Here is a 24,888-nt window from a genome sequence, read left to right as displayed (position 1 = left end):
TGTTTGTTTTTAGGGTAAATAGCGTTTTGTTCACTAAAATGTTCTCTGGCACAAGTCGGTGACAAGAAGGTCTTTACATAAGCATACATCAAAGTTTTGTGGTGATTCACTAAACAAAAATATTGTAGTGATCCGTGCATCTATGTAATTAGATGGGCAGCAGTGTGGAGTAGTGGTTAGTTAAAGCAGGGTATTGTTTTGGCTATTTAACTAAACCCATAGTAGTGGTTAGGGCTCTGGACTCTTGACCGGAGGGTCATGGGTTCAATCCCAGGTGGGGGACACTGCTGCTGTACCATTGAGCAAGGTACTTTACCTAGATTGCTCCAGTAAAAACCCAACTGTATAAATGGGTAATTGTATGTAAAAATAATGTGATATCTTGTAAGTCGCCCTGGATAGGGGCATCTGCTATGAAATAAATAAATAAATAATTGTGTCTTGTGTACTGTACTGTCATTCCTGTTGTATTGTGTTCATTCCCCCCTCTGTATTCATTGCACTTGCTAGTCGACTGTCTGTGTCTATGTGTAGATTTAGCCTGCATATGGTGCTTCCTGTGTCTACCCTGTGATTGGTTGTTGTTTGTCTGTGCCCATTGGTCCGGGTGGGTGGTTGAGGACCAATGGGATGTGTGTAAGCTCCAGCACCTGAATTGCATAAGGGGCGGAGCTACGTTATAAAAGGCGCTGCGCCGCCAATTGTTTGTGTTCTGAAAGCTGGTTATTGTTCCAGGTTTGTAGTGAAGCAGACAGAACAGTGGTCTCTGAGTAATTAAAGCAATTGAACTTGAATCAAGCGTGTTGTCTCCTTCCTTTCTTCCTGCCTGCGAAATGCTACACTGGCGTCAAAGAGCGGGATACAGAATGGAACACCCGAGACAAAGTCACAAAGAAAAAACACGCTTTATCAAAAATCTAACTAGTTTTAAGAGTGTACAAACAGCACTTTCACAAATAGAACACCATTTACCATTTATTCATGTTTGTAAAGTAGTGACCTATTTTTACCTCAACTCAAACTAGAAGTCATTCTACCCCTACTATGGGGATATGTAGAGAAAGCCCTTTAGAAATGAGCCCAGCATCTAACAGGAGTGTTCATGAAAATAAATAACCCATCGCCCTGGGGAGATTCACTTTAGCACATGTTAGGGAGAGAATTGCATTTCACTGGAGTCATCCTGCATCCCCCAGGGGACTGCAGTGTTACAGTGTTTGAAATAATCCTTAAAGCAGCTCCCGCATTTAATGATAGCCATGGGCTACAAATCATTTACAAGTTAACAATTTCTCATGTAATCAGGACTGATAACAGTCAGCAAATTATATAACAAACAGTTATCATTTACTACTGCATCAATCACACAACACATTTAAAAACAGATGCTATAAAGCGTATAATGATGCTATGAAGCATTAATCTTTTGTAAAGGTCATGGTACCAAAGTGAGAGGTTATATGGCCCAGCTATTAAAAATAAAGATTGTAACATGCAATGGCTCAAAGGTCACAGTTCAGCCAGGTATTAAAGTACAAGGCTTCAATTAGATCCACAGCAGACTTCAACAATGAAGACAACGGTCTGCAAGATGTTTTTAATCTTACTCTTCACCTGTGCATGTCTCTGGAACACAGTGCAAACCTCACCTAACCTTTTGTTTATTGCAGGACCTCTAACAAACAGCTTGGTCAATGAGTTAAACAAGGGCGAGCTTGCAATCCAGAGCTTGGATTCTATTGCTAAAGAAACTGCTTCTGCTGGAGAGCAACCATATGTATGCAAGGAAACTCTGCCTCAGTCTGCAAGGGACTATTTCATTCACTTGCATTCCAGGGGAGTCACTCATTTCAAAGTGTTCTTGTCCTGGTCAAGACTGCTCCCTGCAGGTACCACAGCAAGCCCTGACCTGAACACTGTAGAATGCTATAAAGCCTTATTCAGACAGCTGTCCTCTTCAAACCTCAGGCCTCTGGTTGTACTGCACCAAGCAGGCATCCCTGAGGTCTTGATCTCCCAGCACGGAGGATGGGAGAATGAAATCCTCGCCCATCTTTTTGAAAATTATGCAGAATTTGCTTTTTCTGCTTTTGGTGACTTTGCAGACACCTGGATCACATTCAGTGACCTTTATGGGTTGGTGGAACAGAGCGACACTGAAGACTCTGAAAGCCTTAGACCCTCAGCTCTCAAGAATCTCATACTTGCTCACCAAAAAGTATACCGACTTTACCATCAGCTGTTTACTGCTAAAGGTAAGACCAAACTCACATAATTAGTATGTACAGAATTGTCAGGCTATACAGCACTATTAAAGAAACAGTTATCAGTGATTTGTAAGCAAGTTGCAATAAAACATACTAAACACATCTGTGATATTAATTAGGCACAGAAAAGTAATATATTAATATTTTAATTAGGACAAGTTTCCCAGAAGATACTGTGAGAATAGCGGTCCTTCGAGGTCCTTCACAGTCAGTTAGGTGTTTTTTTTTTTCTTTTTCTTGTTAATATTTATAGATTGCATCATTGTCCAGAAATCTTCTGTGATTTAACTGCAAAATGTTACCCAGTGGCTGCGGTGACATTCGACACTCATTGATAAATGACAGAGTTTGCACTTAAAATCTAAAAAATGTTTGTGCAGTTAATAATATATACAAAACTTGAAAAGTTTTTTGGGGATGTGCACAAAGGTAGCCACACAGCGGAAGAAGGTGCTTTTGTCAGAAATGTCCAGAAATAAATTATTTTTTAATCATTTAAACCTTTTGTGTGCATCCAAAAAAAAAACCCTCTTTACATTTTTTTCATGCTTGTACACTACAGTTATATATCCTTTCAACCCTAATAATACATTAGGCTGTCCAGAGCCTATTCTGTCACTATATATATATATATATATATATATATATATATATATATATATATACATACCTCTAATGTAGAAATTGTATGTTTTTTCACATATTTGAGTATACTTTTCAACATGATATATTTTCTGCAAAATATATACCCAAGCAAAAGTGCACCACACTCGGAGACCAATCTTTTAGCTCCATGGCCCCGACTCTCTGGAACTCTCTCCCAGCCTTGGTATGTGTAGCTCCCACAATCGCCGCTTCAAATCAACTCTCAAGACCCACTTGTCCTCACTTGCTTTCAATGCTCTTTAAGCCTGATATCTGTTATGAGCTGTTGTCTAAATTGCTATTTCAGGTTTTTCACTCCATCTTATTCGTATGATTCTGTATGACACACGCATCCACACTGTTTAGAATTCACATCCTAGCCTTGTATTTAATGTATTATGCCTGTATTTAATGTATTTGCATTGCATTGGGTTTTTTTGTGTTTTATTTTTTTATTATGCCCTGTATTTCACTGTATTTAATGTACTATGCCCTGTATTTCACTGTATTTAATGTATTATGCATTGTTCCTCACTATCTTGTAAAGCGCTTTGTGATGGTGGTCCTTTATGAAAAGTGCTATATAAAATAAATATTGAATGATTGATTGATTAATAATAGAAAAATAATAACATTTATGCTTATGAAAAACTCCAGGATACTAACCTTTAGTAACCCCTCTGCTGGGGCAAAAGCAACATCATGAGACCTTATCGTGGTGCCTTTATCTTTTAGTAAATAAAATACACCATTCTATGGTGGCTGTAATCTGATAAAAGGATCACAAGCTAGTTTAAGGTTACATTAATAAGCATGAACTCACCTTTCATGGTGTTAGTGATAACAGTTTATTCCAATATTTAATTTGTATAGTTACTAATCAAATGTTAAAACTAGGCAGTATGAGCTATTATGTTTTATGTGTATACTTACAGTGCATTGCTTGATAGGCCTGAAGATTACAGTGAAACAGTACAGATTAAAAAAAAAAAAAAAAGAAAAAGATGACTGCACCATCATTTACTTGGTTTAGTTCCTTTAGTAAATCAATGTTTGGAGATTTGAATGCATTGTTAATATAATGGCCTTTTTTATTTACAGATAGAAAGATATCTGTTGGAGTTAAATTGCTGAACATTCTGGCAAAAAAAACACTACACCAAACCGAGGTCATTCAAAAGGTAATACAAATGCAGACCTCCCAACACTGCAGACCTCTAGAAAGGTCTAGGACATATTGTACAAGTTTCATAAGTCAACTTTATAGACAGTTTTTGGGGGTCCTGAAAAACGGGGAAGTGACAGAGTGACTTAAACATCAGTGTGGCTTATACAGTATATCAATTTGACTTTAAGCCATGGTGCAGTAAAGGAAGCTAATAAATACTTGATTATAGCCTGTTATTCACTTCAGCATGAATCAAAACATGTAAACAGATAGAAACAATTGCAGATGTATTACAACATATATAGATTATCATATAGAAACTGATATCCAATCCATGATAGGTCAGAGTGACTTACCTTCTGACCTTGAGTGAGTGAAAATCAGCTTGTATCTTACACAGAACCCTATACTGTATTTTTTTTTTATCTATATATTACTATCAAAGTGGTAGTAGATAATGAATGTACTTAGTTTCAGATTAAGACAACCAGTAAGTAATAATACTTGCAAATAACATACAATATACCTGGTAGTACAAAGTATGTGACCATGACCTCTGGCTTTAAAATAAAATAGTTTAACAACAGTAACTTATCTGTATCAAATACCACACTTTAGTAAGAGACATGCATTGTCAGGCATGTTTGATGCAATCGTATATGCAATCTTGTATGTGTTTTTTTTTTTTTTCTGGTACTTTGATTGAATGGTGCTGTTGAGAGGAAGTAATGTATGTGGGTAAAACAGCTATATTTTTAGATTGAAGTACCCCTTAGAGTTAATGCCTAAGAGGTGATATCTACATAAAGGTTTATATGAAATTGTCAGTGTTGCAAAACTAGTAGAAAGCAGGTCAAATATGAATATAACTTGTCGCTAGTTTCATAAAATTAACAGATATTTAATTTCACAAAATGGTGTCCATTAAATAGTACTGTGGTATAAAACCCCCTTTCAGTCTATGTTTTATATGACTTTAATGCTGAATATGGTTCTCTCTGATTTCCAGTGAACAGTTCTTGGGAGTAAATGTTAACAATATGAAATTATTTATTTTAAGGGATTTTTAGATTTCCTTGCTGTGCACCTTCACTACGACTGCAAGCCAGAAATACATTTGGAAAATGAACTGTTAAATTTACAGGTAACAAAAAATTATTTATTGGAAGTATGATGATGATGACAAATGATTTACAATTTTGTTTTTAAGTGTTGTATCTTTTTCATAAATAACAGTTTCATAATACCAAACTTTATTTATTTAATAAAAAATAATACTTACTCATTAGTGAAAGCTTTGGGAAAAGTGCCTTCATAGGGATTGTTTTATTTAATTAATGTTATTTAATTTACCACTAGTCCCCAAGTTGTACAGTAATACATAACATCAACATTCAATAAATAATAAAACATCAACAATTATAATAATGATAATAAATAACAATAATCAAGCCTCTATTGCTGTGTCAGGCTTACTGGGTCAGTCTTGGTTTTTGCAGGGCAGCAGGAAATGGAATCTGCCAGTTTTAGTCTTCCGACTGCATGTTGAAGGATGTGCTGCAGGACAAACCACCAAAGAGTTTCAACCCATAAGAAACTTAATGAAGAGTAAGGATGCACACGTTGTTATAAAACACAAACCTTCAGCACACAGTACATTGCTTCTAGAAACATGTGTAATTTACATGTGTAAACAGATAGTTACATGAATCAGTGGAACAAAGGTTTCCTTGTGCAAACTGGGCATTACATCCAAATGAAACTCATTGCAAAACTTTATTTAGCCTCTAAAGAAGATGGTAATGTCCACTGAGTTTCTTAACATTTTACAGGAAACATGTTGAATTCTCATACTTTTGGTCTAGGGTGTAGGGTGACCAACCATCCCGCAAAACACGGGACAGTCCTGCATTTGGACCTGTTGTCCCGCGTCCCGCAACATCTACAAAATGTCCCGCATAATACCCACTTGAAAATTTGAACGTGCAAATATGTTATTATCTAACACTATGCTTAATATTATCGACATTATTAAGGTTAACACAGTTTTAGTAAATAGACTAAAGTTCCAGTATTCCTTCCTCTTGTTTAAATGGTTTGTTTAACCCCATTTTCATGGTAATGAACCTCCGTGAATATTTGGCAGTCGCTGGGAAAGCGAGGCAGATTTACTTACCTGACACCTTATACGTGAATCACGCGCGCATTTATTGCACAGAAGTACAGTAGCTTGCTACAGTCAATTTGGAATTGCAGTTAAAGAAAATGGATCCTCCAAAAACGAAAAAGAAATGATGTTGTTACAACAAAGAATGGGAAACAGCATACCTGTGGATTAAGTCGTTGTCAGGAGATTCACAGAAAGCAGAATGCACCGTGTGCCACAGAACTTTTACTGTCACACTTGGGGGTGAGGCTGATGTAAAACAGCATGGCACGGGTGAGTCTCACAGAAAAAATGCACTACAAAGAGAGAAAAACAAATCTATGTCCAGTTTCTTCGTAAGGCCAAAGGACAGCAATGTAGACAAAGTAACTGCCGCAGAAGTGACTAGTGTCTACCTCATGGTACGCCATGGACATTCCTATAGATCAGCCAACTGTGGAACGACACTCTACTGCACTGTATTTCCAGAGTCTGACATTGCAAGGAAAATGCCATGCGGTTGTACAAAATGTGCTGCAATTGTTACAGACGTGCTTGCTCCTGTCTCTGTCGAAAAGTGCTTAGGCGATTTAAATTCTAAAATGATCGAGACCGAGAGTGACTTAAAAGTTGATACGAGGCCATTCTTTTCTGTTGATTCAGATGCCTCAAACCATGGCAATACGAAACTGTTTTCTCTCGCTATCTGATTTTGGACACCCAAACTTGCTGTACAAAATAAATTGCTGGACTTTTATGACGGTCATAAAGAGGCAGCTGATGCCATATTCACTCAGATTACTGCAAGGCTGCATGAACATGGCCTGAGTTTAGACAAAGTTTCTGCCTACACAGCCGACAATGCTAGTGTAAATTATAGGAAACATAACTCTGTTTTCCAAAAGCTCAGAGATCAGAATAGTGGCATCATAAAAGTGAACTGTGTGGCATACATAATACACAACTGTGCGCGCCATGCAGCTGACAAGCTTAGGACTGGATATTGAGAGCACAGTAACGAAAATTTACAGCCACTTCTTATCATCCGCCAAACACGTCCACCAACTAAAAAGCATTTCTGATTTTGTGATAGAAGAGTACAAGACACTGTACAATCATGTACCAACAAGGTGGCTGAGTTTGTTTCCTGCTGTTAAGAGATTACACAATTGCTGGCCAGCTGTTAAAAGTTACTTTTTGTCACTTGGGGAAGATCAATGCCCAAGATCACTGTGGAAATACTGAGAAAACGACAAGGATGGCGAGGGAATACCGTGTGAACTTGAAATCTACCTGACATTCCTACAGCATACACTGAAGATGTTCTAAAATCTAGCAAAGAAAAACTGAGACCAACTCTCTCCTGAAGAAATTCCCTGCTTCACAGGCTATCTTGATCAAAGAAGACTTTTTAGTGTTTTACCAATATGCTTTCACGTACCTGACAAAATGGTTTGATAGCACTGAAGAAAGAATTTAACTTTCATGAGCTCTGTGAAGCAGTGGAAGCCCTTTGGATGTCTACCAAACTCGACATGGATGCTCTGTACGATGAATTTTGTGTTGTTCTGCCATGGCTGAAAGAAATCGCAACCTCAACAGATCCTGTGGGAAAGAAATGGTGTACTTTACTGAGGAGCACGAAAACGCCAAACATGACTTTGCTGGTCTCATTTGTTTTGAGCATTCCTGTCACCAACGTCTTCGTCGAGAGACTGACCTGCGGAATCGGAGGAGTGTGCACCTCATCAAGAATGAGATTCAGGTCAAAGTGAACTATGAGCAAGACTGCCAGCAGTTTTACTCCAATGTATTGAAGGAGAAGGCTCTACTGGAAGCTGCTCGATCTGAGAGGAAATACAAATATAAAGTTAGGAGATTGATATACAGACATGCTCAGATTTGTTGGTACCCTTACAGCTCATTGAAATAATGCTTCATTCCTCCTGAAAAGTGATGAAATTAAAAGCTATTTTATCATGTATACTTGCATGCCTTTGGTATGTCATAGAATAAAGCAAAGAAGCTGTGAAAAGAGATGAATTATTGCTTATTCTACAAAGATATTCTAAAATGGCCTGTACACATTTGTTGGTACCCCTTAGAAAAGATAATAAATAACTGGATTATAGTGATATTTCAAACTAATTAGTTTATTTAATTAGTATCACACATGTCTCCAATCTTGTAATCAGTCATTCAGCCTATTTAAATGGAGAAAAGTAGTAACTGTGCTGTTTGGTATCATTGTGTGCCCCACACTAAACATGGACCAGAGAAAGCAAAGGAGAGAGTTGTCTGAGGAGATCAGAAAGAAAATAATAGACAAGCATGGTAAAGGTAAAGGCTACAAGACCATCTCCAAGCAGCTTGATGTTCCTGTGACAACAGTTGTAAATATTATTAAGAAGTTTAAGGTCCATGGAACTGTAGCCAACCTCCCTGGGCGCGGCCGCAAGAGGAAAATCGACCCCAGATTGAACAGAAGGATAGTGCGAATGGTAGAAAAAGAACCAAGGATAACTGCCAAAGAGATACAAGATGAACTCCAAGGTGAAGGTACGTCAGTTTCTGATCGCACCATCTGTCGCTTTTTGAGCGAAAGTGGGCTCCATGGAAGAAGACCCAGGAGGACTCCACTTTTGAAAGAAAAACATAAAAAAGCCAGACTGGAATTTGCTAAAATGCATATTGACAAGCCACAATCCTTCTGGGAGAATGTCCTTTGGACAGATGAGTCAAAACTGGAGCTTTTTGGCAAGTCACATCAGCTCTATGTTCACAGACGAAAAAATGAAGCTTTCAAAGAAAAGAACACCATACCTACAGTGAAACGGAGGAGGCTCGGTTATGTTTTGGGGCTGCTTTGCTGCACCTGGCACAGGGTGCCTTGAATCTGTGCAGGGCACTATGAAATCTCAAGACTATCAAGGCATTCTGGAGCAAAACGTACTGCCCAGTGTCAGAAAGCTCTGTCTCAGTCGCAGGTCATGGGTCCTCCAACAGGATAATGACCCAAAACACACAGCTAAAAGCACCCAAGAATGGATAAGAACAAAACATTGGACTATTCTGAAGTGGCCTTCTATGAGTCCTGATCTAAATCCTATCGAACATCTATGGAAAGAGTTGAAACTTGCAGTCTGGAGAAGGCACCCATCAAACCTCAGACAGCTGGAGCAGTTTGCTCAGGAAGAGTGGGCCAAACTACCTGTTAACAGGTGCAGAAGTCTCACTGAGAGCTACAGAAAACGTTTGATTGCAGTGATTGCCTCCAAAGGTTGTGCAACAAAATATTAGGTTAGCGGCCCCATCATTTTTGTCCATGCCATTTTCATTTGTTTTCTTATTTACAATATTATGTTGAATAAAAAATCAAAAGCAAAGTCTGATTTCTATTAAATATGGAATAAACAATGATGGATGCCAATTACTTTTGTCAGTTTCAAGTTATTTCAGAGAAAATTGTGCATTCTTCGTTTTTTGTGGAGGGGTACCAACAAATTTGAGCATGTCTGTAAGTAGTGAGCTAGCTAACTAACTCAAGTGTCCGTTCCTTTTGGCATTGTGTGAATATAGTTTTGTCACATAATCAAAACACATTTTGCAATGTTTTAGCTAATTGTAGTTACAATTTATTGAATGCTAAAACCGTTTGTCGCTGAGAAATCTCCAAAAAGCTGTTGTTCAGTTGTTATTGTTGAGAAGGGTTTACCTAGCTAGCTAGCTAGCTAACTATAGCTACAGTTGGTGAATTAATTAATTAAATGTTGAGAAATAGTGACATCCAGGAGAGGAAACCTATGCAAAAGTGTTTAAGCACCACTACTAGCTAGCTAACTAATTGCTGTAGTGTGTGTTTACCTCACTATTATTTACCTCGCTGATAGCTATTATATCGATAGCTAGCAGCTATTGAATGCAGAATTGTGTAACGTTAGCTAAATGTTGTTTGAACTGTTTACAGCTTGCCAAAACGTCAGGCTATTTTGCTAGGGGTTGAAAATGTAGTAAGCTCTTGGTTTCATTAACGTAAGGGATTTTTCTTTTTTTTTTAAATTTCGTAGTGTCCCACAATGTCCCGCAAATGAGATCATGCTGTCCTGAAATTGGACTTGTGTCAGTTGGTCACCCTATCTAAATAGTAATAATTTCTGAAGTATGTAACTGTATGGGACATAACATCTTAAAGTAATTGAAGCTAACAAATAATGCCATACATTTTTCATGCAATGAACATCCTATATATGTGTTTTTTTTCATTTTAAACCCTGGTATCCGGTACTATACTAGGTTAAAGAATATCTGTTTGCAGTCCTTGCTTTCATAGTCTTGCCCTTTCTTGGTCATTTCGCATTGAATTAAATTGTCCCCACCCCTTCAGGGACATCCTTTCTGCCAGTAAGCAAACAGCTGCTTCCCATAATGACTGATATGCTTTGCAGCCAATAAGATGCTTTGACCCAAAAGACAATGCTGAGGTGAAATAGGAAGTGCAAGTGAACAGATTTCTAGGAAAGCGAGGCAAGAAACCTTTTTTTTTTACCTTGTGTAGTAGTACCAGATGACCTCTACAGTTAATGTTTTTCACTACATCTACTGTAATATTAATTCTGCTTTCACTGTAGTTCTTTGTGATGTTAACTTTTAGCTTTTATAGTACAAAAGGTTAAAGTTGAATCATGTATTTGATTTGTTAAGGCCTTTTTTTGCATCTTTCATAATTGCAGCCATTAAGATGGATAAAGTGCAGCTCTTTGGCTGTGATATTGATGACCTTTTGGACCTCTTACCTGACATGGATGTAAATTCAGACAGGTATTTATTATGAACTGGCTTTAGAAACATGGCTTGTTTTTAGTGGTAGTCAACTGTTTTCTGTAACTACAGACAAGTCATTCAAATTAAGGGTCATTTTGCAGTATACCATGCTTTCCTCATGATTGTAGAATTTATAATCCATGTTTTTTATCGTTCTTCTCTGTACCACTATGCTTTTACCAACCATGGTACACTACAGTACTGAAGATTGACTCTATATTCTTATCTAGTACTTTAAAGAACTTTTACTCTTTTTTTACAATGCAGTTTGATCATTCAAGACCATGGGCAAGAATATGGCACCTCCCATTTCTCCTCCTACCAAACAGTGTGGGAAAAATTTGCTAACCAGCCAGAGGCTGAGCGGGACCTCTTCTTGCAAGGAACCTTTCCAGGCGACTTCCAATGGGGCACGTCAAGCGCTTCCTTCAAGGTGGAAGGTGGCTGGGCGGAACATAGGAAAGGGGAGAGCATCTGGGATCAGTTTGGGCACAAGGGCCACGCCTTTGAGAAGCAGACAGCTGACGTAGCTTGCGACAGCTACAACAAAATCGACTACGATGTTTACCTCCTGAGGGGCCTGCTTTCGAAGACCTACCAGTTCTCCATATCCTGGTCTAGGATTTTCCCCACAGGCTTCAAAGAGAGCCTAAACGAACACGGTGTTGATTATTACAACAAACTAATCGACAGTCTGCTGGACTCCCAGATTCAGCCCATAGTGACTCTGTTCCACTGGGACCTGCCACAGACCCTGCAGGACCTGGGGGGATGGCAGAATGAGTCCATTGTGGATGTGTTTGCTGATTATGCAGATTTGTGTTTCGCTAGATTCGGAGATCGGGTGAAGGTTTGGATCACGTTTAGTGAGCCTTGGGAGGTGAGCTCTGCTGGGTACGGGACAGGACAGCACCCTCCAGAAATCTCAGACCCGGTCATTGCCTATTACCAGGTTTGTTGTTTTTTTTGTTTTACCTTTTTAGATTATGACAGTTTCACATCCAATACAAAGTAGATAAGGGTTTGTATATATTACCTGAAAACTTGGGTAATAAAGTGTTAAGGCATGACCAGAGGTGTTATCTGCATGACATAATCACAACCGTTATGAGGTACAATGCAAAATTGGGTTGCATGAGTACAGTATCTTCTATTACAGATAATGCCAACTCCTTGAAATGGTTTGTTCTGTTATCTACAAATGCAAACTAGTATGCTTCTTTTGTACAGTAGTTGTAGCTAACAAAATATTTTCTTACAATTTCTGTGCCATGCACATCCATTCACTATACATGTCACACAAGTAGTTTTTGATAAGGATCATATCATTGTGTTTCTTTTTTTCCACCAATAGGTTGCCCATATAATGCTTAAGGCCCATGCCAGAGGTTGGCATGTTTACAACAATAAATACCGCATTCAGCAAGGGGGGAAGGTGGGCATAGCTCTGAATTCAGACTGGGCTGAGCCAATGAACCGCACAGACCAACAGGATGTGGAAGCTGCTGAACGGTACCTGCAGTTCATGCTAGGCTGGTTTGCTCACCCTGTGTTTGTGAACGGAGATTACCCTGAAATATTAAAAACACAGATTGAACAGAAAAATACGCAATGTGACAAAGAGGTGGCGAGGCTGCCTGTTTTCACTCAACAGGAAAAGCTAAACATTAAAGGGACCGCTGACTTCTTCGGGCTCAATCACTACACATCTCGGCTAGTGAGTGTTAGTGCCAATATGACCTGTACTGCCGGCCCTCATGGAGTGGGAGATTTTACTGAGCATGTTGACCCCTCATGGCCTGACACTGCATCTCCCTATATTTATACTGTTCCCTGGGGACTTCGTCGCCTCCTGAACTTTGTTGCCCATGAGTACACGTCAGTAACTAAAGTCCCAATTTATATAACCGGGAATGGAGTACCAACAGAGTATGGGAGAGATACTATCAACGATACCCAACGAATTGACTTCCTGAATGGCTACATTAATGAGGCACTGAAAGGTTAAGTCCTTTTTAATTATTTTCATTGGTTTGCATGTATTGCAGTTCTCTTCTTTGCGTTTAACACTAATTCAAGTTCTTTATTCATTTTATAATTGAGATATCTATAAGGAAAAGATTCCCAAACCTACAGACCATTTTTTATGTCTGGTGCCATAGATCGTTTTTTTTAGTTTGTTAAGCCACTTTTTTTTTCTTCCCTTCTTGTGTACTAATAATAATTATTAGAAAAATTACAACTTGCTAGATTTGGGATTTATGCAGTTTACGTTAACAACAGTAGATAAAAATATGCCCGTTTTTATTGTTTACCAATCTAATGAAAACGACCATTTCAAATAGACCATATGAGCATAGCCTGAAGTATGTTAACATGAAACTGTTAATACAACAGTTATATAGTGATAAATCTCTTACCACAAGTGTGGGTATATCTGTGTGGGCTAAATTTTTGTTATTTAACTTAAGTGGGATAACATGTGGAATAACATAAGTGCAATAACATGCATCCTGGGACTAGTTTTAAGTATTTCTTTGTTTGCATTGCAATCCACTGGTGTGCTGTTGAAATTCAGAACGGAGCTGCGCTTTGGTACTTCAAACAATACTGCAACACTGATACGTGTTTCATAACATCTTTAAAATGCCTGAAATCATTTCAGATATATATTGTTGTTTTGATTTGGACTCCAATTTCCTTGAGAACGAGTTTAGTCGAGAAATGCCAGTTACCAATCTGTGTGCATTTGACTTATCCAAACAGCCTGTAGCCCCTTCATTAACACCAATAATGGTAGGAAACAACAGGGAGGCTGCAAATTGACAGACTGAGCTCAAGGTTCTATCTAAAAAGACAGTTGCAAAGAGGCCACAAACAGGGTTTGAAATGAATCCGTGTCGAAGCATAGTCTGTTGAAAATTAAAGTAAAGATCCGGCAGGTAAAATAATCTTAGGAGGATGTCCTTACATAAACCACTCGCCCCTCTCTGTGAATAAAAACCCTATACCACGAACAATCACTCAGTATTCTCTATATATAACACTTCTTGTCTGTGCAGAGAAGCAGATAGGGAAAGTATCTATTACCGCAGCACTTACTAAAAATAAACTTTTTTATTTTTATTTTGTCAGCAATCCAGACAGATGGTGTGGCTCTGAAAGGCTTCACTGTGCGCTCACTCATGGACAGTTTCGAGGGCCATCAAGGGTACAGCCAGAGGTTTGGCTTGCATTATGTCAACTTCGAAGACGTCAACAGACCCAGAACACCAAAAGCAGCGGCCTACTTTTACTCTCGGATCATTAAAAACAACGGCTTTGTGAACAGCACTGTAATGAGGCCTTCTCGGCTGCTAGTTGGTCAATCCGGGATCAACAGGCTGTCCAGCCTACCAGCATCTGAAGTCCCCTCAAAAGCAAAGATTGTCTGGGAGAAGTTTTCTCTTCAGACCACGTTCGAGAGGACTAAGTACCATTACGGCACCTTCACGAAAGGGTTTGCATGGGGTGTGTCCTCCTCAGCATATCAGATTGAAGGTGGTTGGAATGCAGAGGGCAAAGGACCAAGTGTGTGGGACACCTTTACCCACAAGCCCAATAATATCAAGAACAATGACACTGGCGATGTGGCATGTGACAGCTACAAGAAGATAGAGGAAGACCTGTATATGCTGAGGGCTTTGAGGACAAAGACCTACCGCTTCTCCCTGTCCTGGCCTAGGATCTTCCCAACTGGTAAAAAACAGTCCCTCAACCAGAAAGGTGTGGACTACTACAACCATCTCATTGATGGCCTGCTGGCCCACAATATCACACCAATGGTGACCCTCCATCATTGGGATCTACCTGAAGACCTGCAGCTCATTGGAGGCTGGGAAAACGAGCAACTAATTGACTTGTTCAATGAATTTGCCGACTTCTGTTTTGCCACCTTTGGGGACCGGGTGAAGTTTTGGATGACCTTCAACCAGCCCCACACCATTGCATGGGTAGGATATGGATTAGGAATGTTCCCTCCAAATGTTAAGGATCCTGGAGTAGCTCCATACAAAATTGCTCACACCCTGATAAAAGCCCATGCTAAAGCCTATCGCACCTATGACCAGAAATATAGAGGCTCACAAGCTGGACTGGTTTCCTTAAGTCTCAGTACTGAGTGGGTTGAACCCAAAGACCCCAGGGACCCCAGAGAAGTGAGAGCTGCTGATCGTTACCTCCAGTTCCAACTTGGCTGGTTTGCCCATCCTATCTTTAAGAACGGGGACTACCCTGACGCAATGAAATGGCAGGTAAAAAACAAGAGTGAGCTCCAGGGTCTGACGGCATCCAGGCTTCCCTCATTCACAGAGCAAGAGAAAGCTGACATCCGAGGGTCTGCTGATGTCTTCTGCATCAACACCTATACTACAAGAATAGTGCACCACAGAACCAGCAAGCTTAGGCCATTTTCCTATTCTGACGACAGAGATTTGGGGGAGGAAATAGATCCGAGCTGGCCTGGCACTGCCATGAAAGAGTTCAAAGCTGTCTCGTGGGGTCTGAGGAGGCTATTGAACTGGATTAAAGAGGAATACGGTGACCCAGAGATTTACATCACTGAGAATGGGGTGGGAACTGATGCAGATACAACTGTGAGTGACATTGACAGGATTTTCTTTTACAAAACCTACATCAACGAGGCTCTGAAAGGTAAAATATTTGTATATATTCCTTTTTCTCTCTTGCAAACATAGGTAATATTGGGGGAAGTCTTATAATGGTGGCCTATAGTACCTACAACACATGTTATTTTGTTTGGTAGAACTATAACATACTGTTCTGTACAGGTTCAGTCAGAATTCACTTGACTATAGAGAAACAGCGGGTAACAACATTAGACCATTTTTCTAAGAAAACACACCTGTGACAGAGCAACATGGTTGCCCAACTGACCATAAAAATACATCATATATTTTTTCTAAATGGGCAAGCTAATTATATTTTGTAAGAGCAGACTAAAATTTAAATCTATAGTACTGGACTTTTGTATCAGAGTAAATAAAATACATGATCCTCTTCACATGCAGCGCACAATTTGGATGGTGTGAAACTGAGAGGATACACAGCCTGGTCCCTGATGGACTCTTTTGAATGGCTTAATGGGTACAGCATTGGGTTTGGTCTGCACCATGTGGACTTCAAGAGCCCCAGCAGACAGAGAACACCGAAGCGATCAGCCCATTACTTTTCAGAAATCATCAGCAAAAATGGATTTCCATTACCTGAGGATGAGCAGACTCTTTACGGGGAGTTCAGAAAGGACTTTTCATGGAGTGTGGCTACAGCAGCCTATCAGGTGAGAATACCTCTTATCGGAACTACTAGGTACTTAGAAATAATTACCTAATATTTTTTGCCATTGGTTCGTAAGTCTCACATTTCCCTACATAAAATATGCACACATTATTGTAAATCATGTGTATTACATTTTTTAATGGTAATTTTGCTGCTTGACCTGTAGCTCACATGGTTTCAATGTCCATGCATTCTTCTTGAAGTACAATTTGGGGACACTTTGGAAATGCAGCAATGCAATATCTGCAATGAGCGATGAGTACATTTTGTTCATAAATAGGTAAAATCATATGCATGTATTATGGAAAATTTAAGCTCTATGAAGCAATATTATTATATATTTGGAAAGATTTACAGCTAACAAATGAAAATCCATCTTCTTTCCATTGTCACTTTTATTGGGCTAAGAATCTTTTGGTTCTTAACTTGCTTTTTTGGGTTATTTCAGGATATGCAAAATTAAAATTATGACGCTGTAGATAAACTTCTGCGTCCTGGTACTTAATCTGATTGCAGCTAAGCCATTGAGTTTGAACTACAGTTGAACTTAACCTTGAGGGATATTCTAATGCTATATAATATTATATAATGCTCCCCCTTTATTTCACTATCAACAAAGTGACATATCTTAGACAATGAATTAGTGAATGGTCCTAATACATTTAAGTCCAGTTTTTCAAACAGAATAAAAATTGGGACCCATGGCTTTTTAGTAATGTTTTTAATTTGTCCCTCCCCGTGTGAAGATTGAAGGAGGCTGGAGGGATGATGGAAAAGGTCTCAGTATCTGGGACACCTTTGCACACACCCCATTAAAAGTAGGAAATGACGAAAATGGGGACATAGCCTGCGACAGCTATCACAAGATTGACGAAGACGTGGCTATGTTGAAGAGACTCAAGGTGTCTCACTATCGCTTCTCAATATCCTGGCCAAGGGTCCTTCCTGATGGAACCATAAAGCTCATCAATGAAGCTGGTCTCAACTACTACGACAGGCTGATTGATGCACTACTTGCTGCCAACATTCAACCACAGGTAAGTCACAGGTGCCACTTGATTCACTGCTGAGATCTTAGTATGATACTTTACTGCTTAAAGTAGTCATTTCAAAACATGATATCTGGTACTACTTTAGGTTGAAGAGAGTTCTGAGTTTCTGTACAGTACTTCCTAGGTCATTTCAGCTCAGCAGGGTCTTTTGGGTGTTACTGGCTGAAAGCATGTTGTTCAATATGGGAAGCTGCTGGTTGATCAATGACAGAAAAAAGGCTTTGAAGGGATGGGGACGTTTTCACCCTCCAAGTGAAATGACAAAGGAAGTGCACCACTATCTGAAAGCAGGGCTTGCAAACAGAGGTTTCTTTAACCTACATACTGAATTAAAGAACACAAGGTAAAATGTATGGAATAATTTATTGGCTACATGTTAATTTATTTCAGAATATTGTATTTGCCTGTTTAATATAATGTTACTGTATGTTGTTTGATTGTTGATAATTATTTTCCAGTCTTACTAATGTAATTTTTCCACCATGGGGGCTGCTTCTGAAAAGACTGAAAAAGTTCTGAACAAGTTTTTGTGATTGATGCCACTGTGACTGAATTATAAACAATATATCATGAAAATCCAAATATATATTTACCATCTTTGTTCTTCTTTTACTGTAGGTGACGCTGTACCACTGGGACCTGCCCAAGGCACTGCAGGATATTGGCGGCTGGGAAAACGAAACTATAGTCCAGCGTTTTAAAGAGTACGCTGACGTCATCTTCAGAAGGCTGGGAGATAAAGTGAAGTTCTGGATTACTGTGAACGAGCCCTACAATGTGGCAAACATTGGCCATGGCTATGGAACAGCTGCACCCGGTAGGACCATTCTACAAATTCTCTTTAGACCTAGATACTGTACAGTGCCCTTTTGAGGGTCAGCAATAGAGAATGCGAATGGTTCCTAATTACCACTGTATCAGGATGATTACCTGGTCGACCTCTCCATTGTGAGGTCTGTTGTTGGTAAAAACCTCTGTTTGCCCCATTACCATTAATCACAGAGGATGTTCCAGTGATTTGCACTGAAACCTGACTTATTACATTTTGTGGGAGATTTTGAATAGCCTCCTAACCCTCCACTCTCAGTGAGCGGGAATTCATGTCCACACTGTATATGGTACACTCTGTGTCTTTGACCAATATAATTGAGCTTTGTCAACAATTACCTGTATAACATCTATCTCTGGGTCAACATGCAAATCAGAGCCTTACCTCTGATTGCAAATTGCCAACATACTGTATATAGTCATCTGTCTGAACGTCATCCATCCCAGCAAAATACACCCGCTTCAGCTCTTTATAAAAGTATTTTGGACCTTTATTCTTTTTACAGGGTCTATTACAATAACCACAATACTCCTTCCTCAATGCTTTACACAGCAACTAGATTTTACAGTACAGGGCTGATTACACATCAAGCTGCTTACCTCAGTTGTCATTGTCATTTCTAAGAAACCCCATTTCACCTCATCAGAGACTTCATAACCAAGCATTTTAATATTTCTCTTAATGCTAACTCCCTAAAAGTACTCAGATTCCAGTATCCCATACACAGCATAACACAGTGTTGGTCAGTTTTGTCTTACTGACAGGTTAGTTTAATACAGCAATGTTAATTTGTCATATTTCGGGCCTGTTACTACAACAGTGATCTGTCTTACGTCTAGGTATCAGCTTTCGGCCTGGAACAGCTCCTTACGTGGTTGGTCACAACCTGTTGAAGGCTCATGCTGAAGCCTGGCACCTTTACAATGACACATATAGGGCAAAGCAGGGGGGGCTAATCTCCATCACCATCAACTCAGACTGGGCCGAGCCCAGGAACCCATACAACCAAGAAGACATTGACGCAGCCAGGCGCTTTGTGAAGGTAAAACAAAAGTCAAGAAACCTATTGATTTGGCAGGGAGAGTAATCTAACACAATTCAGCTTCAGTATTATAGTAAAATAGGTTAGTACTGTAGATGGCGCTGTGTGGATATTAGCCATTCATAGAAAACAAGAATCTCAATGGCAAGATGTATGTGTTCTTGTTGATAAAAGCAAGTAGCTTCAAATTACATTCTCTTACTTTTTTTACTGTTACCTTAGCTTTGCATAATATTTTTAATTTTCTAAGTGGTTCATACTGTGATTACTTCACTATATATATATATATATATATATATATATATATATATATATATATATATATATATATATATATATATACTCAGTTCTAGTTGCCTGCCATAGACATAGCCAAAAAACTAGGAAAATTACATTTGAAGCTAATTAATATTTAAGAAATAGGTGTAATTAAAGCTAAATTTCCTGTAATGTTTTTTTTTGTTTTTTTTTTTTTAAATCATCCAGTATTACCTGTTATGACTCCACCCTGGCTACAACAAATGAAAAACACTTTTTTGGTTTGTTTTAATATGGATTGGAGATACAGTGTGAGAAAACGATAGAAATCCACCTTTGCCATCCCACAGGCATAGTAGTGTAGAAAATGTGAAGTCAACGATTACTGTGACAGCTTTACAACCAATGAGAAATAATTGCATGGAAAGTGCATTAAGTAGTGAGATTAAATGATCTGCAATGTATAGTAACTACAGTTTACACTGTATACCTCATCTGCACTGGGAGATAGCAAAGTATACTGAGGGATACAATACAATCTAGTGTAGGCTACATCTAAAAAAAAATCACAGTGCATAAAAATGAAAATATCTTTTTTAACAGATAATCGTGGGGTAAAATGCATAAAAATGCCTCATACTCCCCTGCACACGAAAACCTTTGTATAGTGTGAGTGTGTCAAAATCTAAATATTACAACAATGTATTTGCATGGTACAGTAATTGTTTCTCATGCTTTACAGAACATATGTTTTTATTTAGCAGCAAGTTCTTCCTTACAATGCTTTGATTCTACACTTAGCATGCATTGATTTCTGTGTTCCAGACCTGCTCTCTCAGTGCTTAAACCCTGTTTGTTTCTATAGTTTTATTTAGGCTGGTTTGCCAATCCTGTTTTTAATGGAGACTACAATGAAATAATGAAGACTAGGGTTCGAGAGAGGAGTTTGGCAAACGGCCTTCCCAAATCTCGGTAAGAATATTGATATGCAGTTTTTTTTTAAATTAGTCACTGTCAAACCATCTTATAATGACATACACCGCGATTATTAAATGTTATAACAAAATCATCGCTGGGTGAGTTTTCACTACATACTTTCAAAGTTTACCATTTAGTTTACCTAGAAACCAGATCTTCATGGCCGTTTGAGTTGCATTCCCTAAAAGTAGTTTTTCAGCAACAGGCACTCACTCTGTAGGTAATTCTAAGGAGAAACCGAAGGCACAAGCCTAAACATTTGTCTACTTGAGTGAAGAATACACTAGTTTAAGTGTTTCTCTACTTAACATTAAAATATTTGTTTCTAATGATAATATTCCAGATTATCAAGTTTATCAGCAGCAAACTTTTTTTTTTTTTGTTAGTATGTATACAAAGCACCCTAACTGCCACAGGCCCATTTGTGTATTGGTCAGGAGGCCGAAGACATTATAATTTCTCTCTTTTGACACTACTTTTTCCAAAATGTAAAATAAAAGGACATTAAAATACAGATGTATTCAATGGAACAAGAGCAAAGAATGAGAGCACAGATTAAGAGATTGTAATGACTTCAGCTCCCTACATATATATCAGTATTGCAGATACTGATGCAGTTGTGGGCACCACACTGCTCTTGTAGGCACAGATTTGCCTGGATCGCTGCACTAAACAAACTTGTCTAACTTTAGCATCTGAGCTCTTTTCACTAGTTGTGCAAAGAATGGTGTCTGTTCTTTGTATATAATGTTAATTGCCACTAAACTTTAAAATACAAATGCTTCAGCTAGAAAATTAACTTATGATATTCCATAATGAATTCATTTAAACAACTCCTTTTCATATTCACGCCCAGGCTTCCAGAATTCACAGATAGTGAGATAAAGAGAATTAAAGGCACTTTTGATTATTTTGGATTTAACCACTATACCACCATCCTGGCCTTCAACCTTGATTACAAGAAAATTCAGTCTTATGATGCAGACAGGTAAGCACTAGTTATTTTTCAATTCTAGTGTTCAATTATATGGTAATTTATATCCTGGAATTACAGTATAGTGTGTTTTAGGGTTAAATGTATCCTATCTGCTTTATAAACCATACAAAACGAGATGCTTTCTTCTTCTTGAAATATGTTTTGTGTGAGGAGAGTGTAACCCTTTTTGGCACTGCAATGAATAAAGGCTGGTTGTTTTATTCTTTTAAGGTAAGCGGTAGTAAGTACTGAAACACCTTTGTTTGTGAGTGTTCTCGATACTGAAATCCTGTTCGATGTGATTGTTGCACATAGGGGGGTAGGAACAATCACAGACCGCAGCTGGCTCAGCTCAGGTTCCATGTGGCTGAAAGTCACTCCTTTTGGGTTCAGAAAAATCTTGAAATTCATTAAGGATGAATACGGTGACGTTCCCATTTACATTACGGAGAACGGCATTTCAGAACGCGGACCTGTGGACCTGAACGACATGTGGAGAGTACACTACTACGACGAGTACATCAACCAAGCACTAAAAGGTACAGTATGCAAACAGCTTTAGATACAAAGCAATAATTGAGAATCATATCTACAGAGCTATTTTAGCACAAAATATTCATAATGACATAGTATGTAACACAGTATACACCTATATCATTAAATACAATGACATTATGAATGCATAGGGACTCGTAGGGGCTACACGGTGCAGTCACTAGGGGTGTACAAGCACTCATCGTTCGTGCATTCATATTTGTCAGACACATCATATTCATATTTATTTGTAAACGTATTCTATAAAAATACTTCCTTGTAGTTATTTTCATGGGACCAGAAAACTACACTTTTCATGCTAGTTCAGTTTTTCCAGGGCCAGCGTTTTCATCTTGGAGTTTGTTTATACATGATTGTAGGAACACTATAGAGAAATATTACTGAGCTCTATCAAACTCCCTGATGGCCTGTGAGTGACTGAAATAGCTAGAGACTAGAAACTATCTACACAATATATGTTCCTTAATTAAAGGCCTGGTTGAGTAGTTGCAGCATTCCAATTGTTTTTGTAATGATGGGTCACATATAAAGAACATACTATGCCCATTTTCTTGTTACTCGCTGTGGTTTGTTTCAACATACAGCTCATAAACTGGATGGCGTGGACATCCGTGGCTACACAGGCTGGTCTCTGATGGACAATCTGGAGTGGGCTGTTGGCTTTGCTGAGAGGTTTGGACTGTTCTACGTGAATCACTCTGATCCAGCTTTACCGCGTATTGCCAAGGAATCTACAAAGCGCTATTCCGCGATCATACGCTGTAATGGGTTCCCAGACCCTGCGGAAGGCCCTCATGCCTGTCTTCAGCCAGACCCAGAGGGTAAGAGCCTGCTCCCTTTAATGTGGTTGCAGCTGTTCAGTTTTGCAGTAAAAATATGTTGTAGCAAACATGTATTTTGTGATATCCGGTACTACACCAGGTTACAGAATATTCTCAAATTTCATGCCTTTCTCTCAGAAAGTCACTCGCTGTGTCATTTCACCCCAGTGTCTTCTTGGTCAAAGCATGTTACTGGCTGAAAGCATGTCTCTCAATTGGGGTTGAAATGAAATGACCAAGGAAGTGCAACACTGCCTAAACAGCAAGGACTGCAAACCGAGATTTTGTTTAACCTAGCATAGTACCAGATATCATGTTTTTAAAAAAATGGAAATACACATTTACAATAACTGGTTTATATGTGAGTTATTAATAAATAAATAAATTAATAACATTTGCAACTCAGCAGAAACAGTACAATCACTCATTTTAATACATTTTACATACAACATTATGTTAAAAAAAATTGCAACAAGCTTTTTTTTGACATTTTCCTTTCTCAACATAGGTTCTGTTGAGTGTTTTATTTCAACTGACAAACATTTACAATCAAGGTTAATAAATGACCTTAGATAGAGGATAGTGAGGAGCATTTCCCTTGCATGCATTTAAAAAATGAGAACTAAAAAATAGCTTTTTTCCATGCCACGACAACCATGTTCGTTCTTAGCCACTGCTGAAATAATTTAAAGATTCTAAAGCCCTGTGGGAATTCACAGGCAGATAATGACAGTTCTAATGACTGTTCTTCATAATGACCAAATGCTAGTACATATAACCTACAGTATTTAATTTTCTTCTTCTTTCCCAGCTACAACCAAACCCACTGAAAACCCCAAGCCCACTGAAAACCCCAAGCCCACTGAAAACCCCAAGACCACTGAAAACCCCAAGACCACTGAAAACCCCAAGCCCACTGAAAACCCCAAGCCCACTGAAAACCCCAAGACCACTGAAAACCCCAAGACCACTGAAAACCCCAAGCCCACCGACACCCCCAAAGCTCCCTCTGGGGCTCAGGTGAACTTCCTGGGGTTGGAGGTAACTGCGGGGAATGCAGAAGCCGCTCTCTATGTTCTCCTGGGCCTCTCGGTAGCTGGTACCATTGGGATTGTTTATGTCTCCTACAGATATATTAAAACAAAGAAACTAATGAAATCCTTAAATTCAAATGATGACTCCGTAAACCTTAGACGAATGTAAGTACATGCACTTAAAAAAAATAGATTAGGAAGGATTAAGCAAGAACCGTCTAAAATGGGATTGCTTGTTTCAGTCTTCAACGTTTGTCATGCTTTTACTTAAAAAAAGGTTTGTTTACTCGGCCCAAATCATTAAATTTGTAACATTTTGATTTATGGATCTGTTGCAAATTAGCTCACGGTATTGTCTAAATTGTAAAAACTTTTCAATACAAAGTCTATTACACTGTAGATGTACAACCCAATGTAATAATTACAAATATAAAAAAGCTGTTAGCTTAACCATTGCAATGTTCTGTATGGTTTATTGTGCTACTGTACTTTATATTCATAACATTTCAATAATGTTCTTTAACTTACATGTAAACCTTCAACTGTTAAGGTATTATTAAATATGAATGATATTAACCGGAGTGTGATAATAAACAAAGTGAAATTACCAGTTGCTTGTCTCCATTGACTCCCATTATGTTCTGGCCGGGACATTTCAATGTGGTGATAATAGGCAAAGGGTGATATTAACATCTAGTGAGCAGGTTTCTTTGTAATACATTTGTCAGTTTTCTGGGTAAATATTAAGAAATGGTCAGACTTACGTTTTCAATCCATTTATATGCCTGGTGATTTATCATTTACAAAAATGTATCTATTATTATTAATTTCTTAGCCAATGCCCTTATCCAGGGCGACTTACAATTGTTACAAGATATCACATTATTTTTTACATACAATTACCCATTTATACAGTTGGGTTTTTAGTGGAGCAATCTAGGTAAAGTACCTTGCTCAAG

General features: G+C 38.5%; 1 protein-coding gene across 1 annotated transcript; it reads left to right on the top strand.

Moving 5' to 3' along the window:
- The first annotated feature begins 1,497 nt into the window (after nt 1–1,497).
- On the top strand, nt 1,498–24,522 carry LOC117407121 (lactase/phlorizin hydrolase-like). The gene is made up of 15 exons (XM_034011779.3): nt 1,498–1,582; nt 1,671–2,255; nt 10,957–11,044; nt 11,315–11,999; nt 12,402–13,050; nt 14,183–15,739; nt 16,117–16,385; nt 17,131–17,421; nt 18,055–18,253; nt 19,105–19,307; nt 20,431–20,537; nt 21,400–21,531; nt 21,835–22,058; nt 22,659–22,895; nt 23,707–24,522. Exons 1-15 carry the CDS (start codon nt 1,498–1,500, stop codon nt 24,096–24,098), a joined length of 5,703 nt encoding a protein of 1,900 aa, XP_033867670.1. The 3' UTR covers nt 24,099–24,522.
- Nucleotides 24,523–24,888: the final 366 nt, after the last annotated feature.

Source organism: Acipenser ruthenus, chromosome 10 (assembly GCF_902713425.1).
Source record: "Acipenser ruthenus chromosome 10, fAciRut3.2 maternal haplotype, whole genome shotgun sequence".
NCBI lineage: Eukaryota > Metazoa > Chordata > Actinopteri > Acipenseriformes > Acipenseridae > Acipenser > Acipenser ruthenus.
The sequence above is the reverse complement of the archived record's forward strand: the minus strand, read 5'-3'. Positions and strand labels throughout refer to the sequence as shown.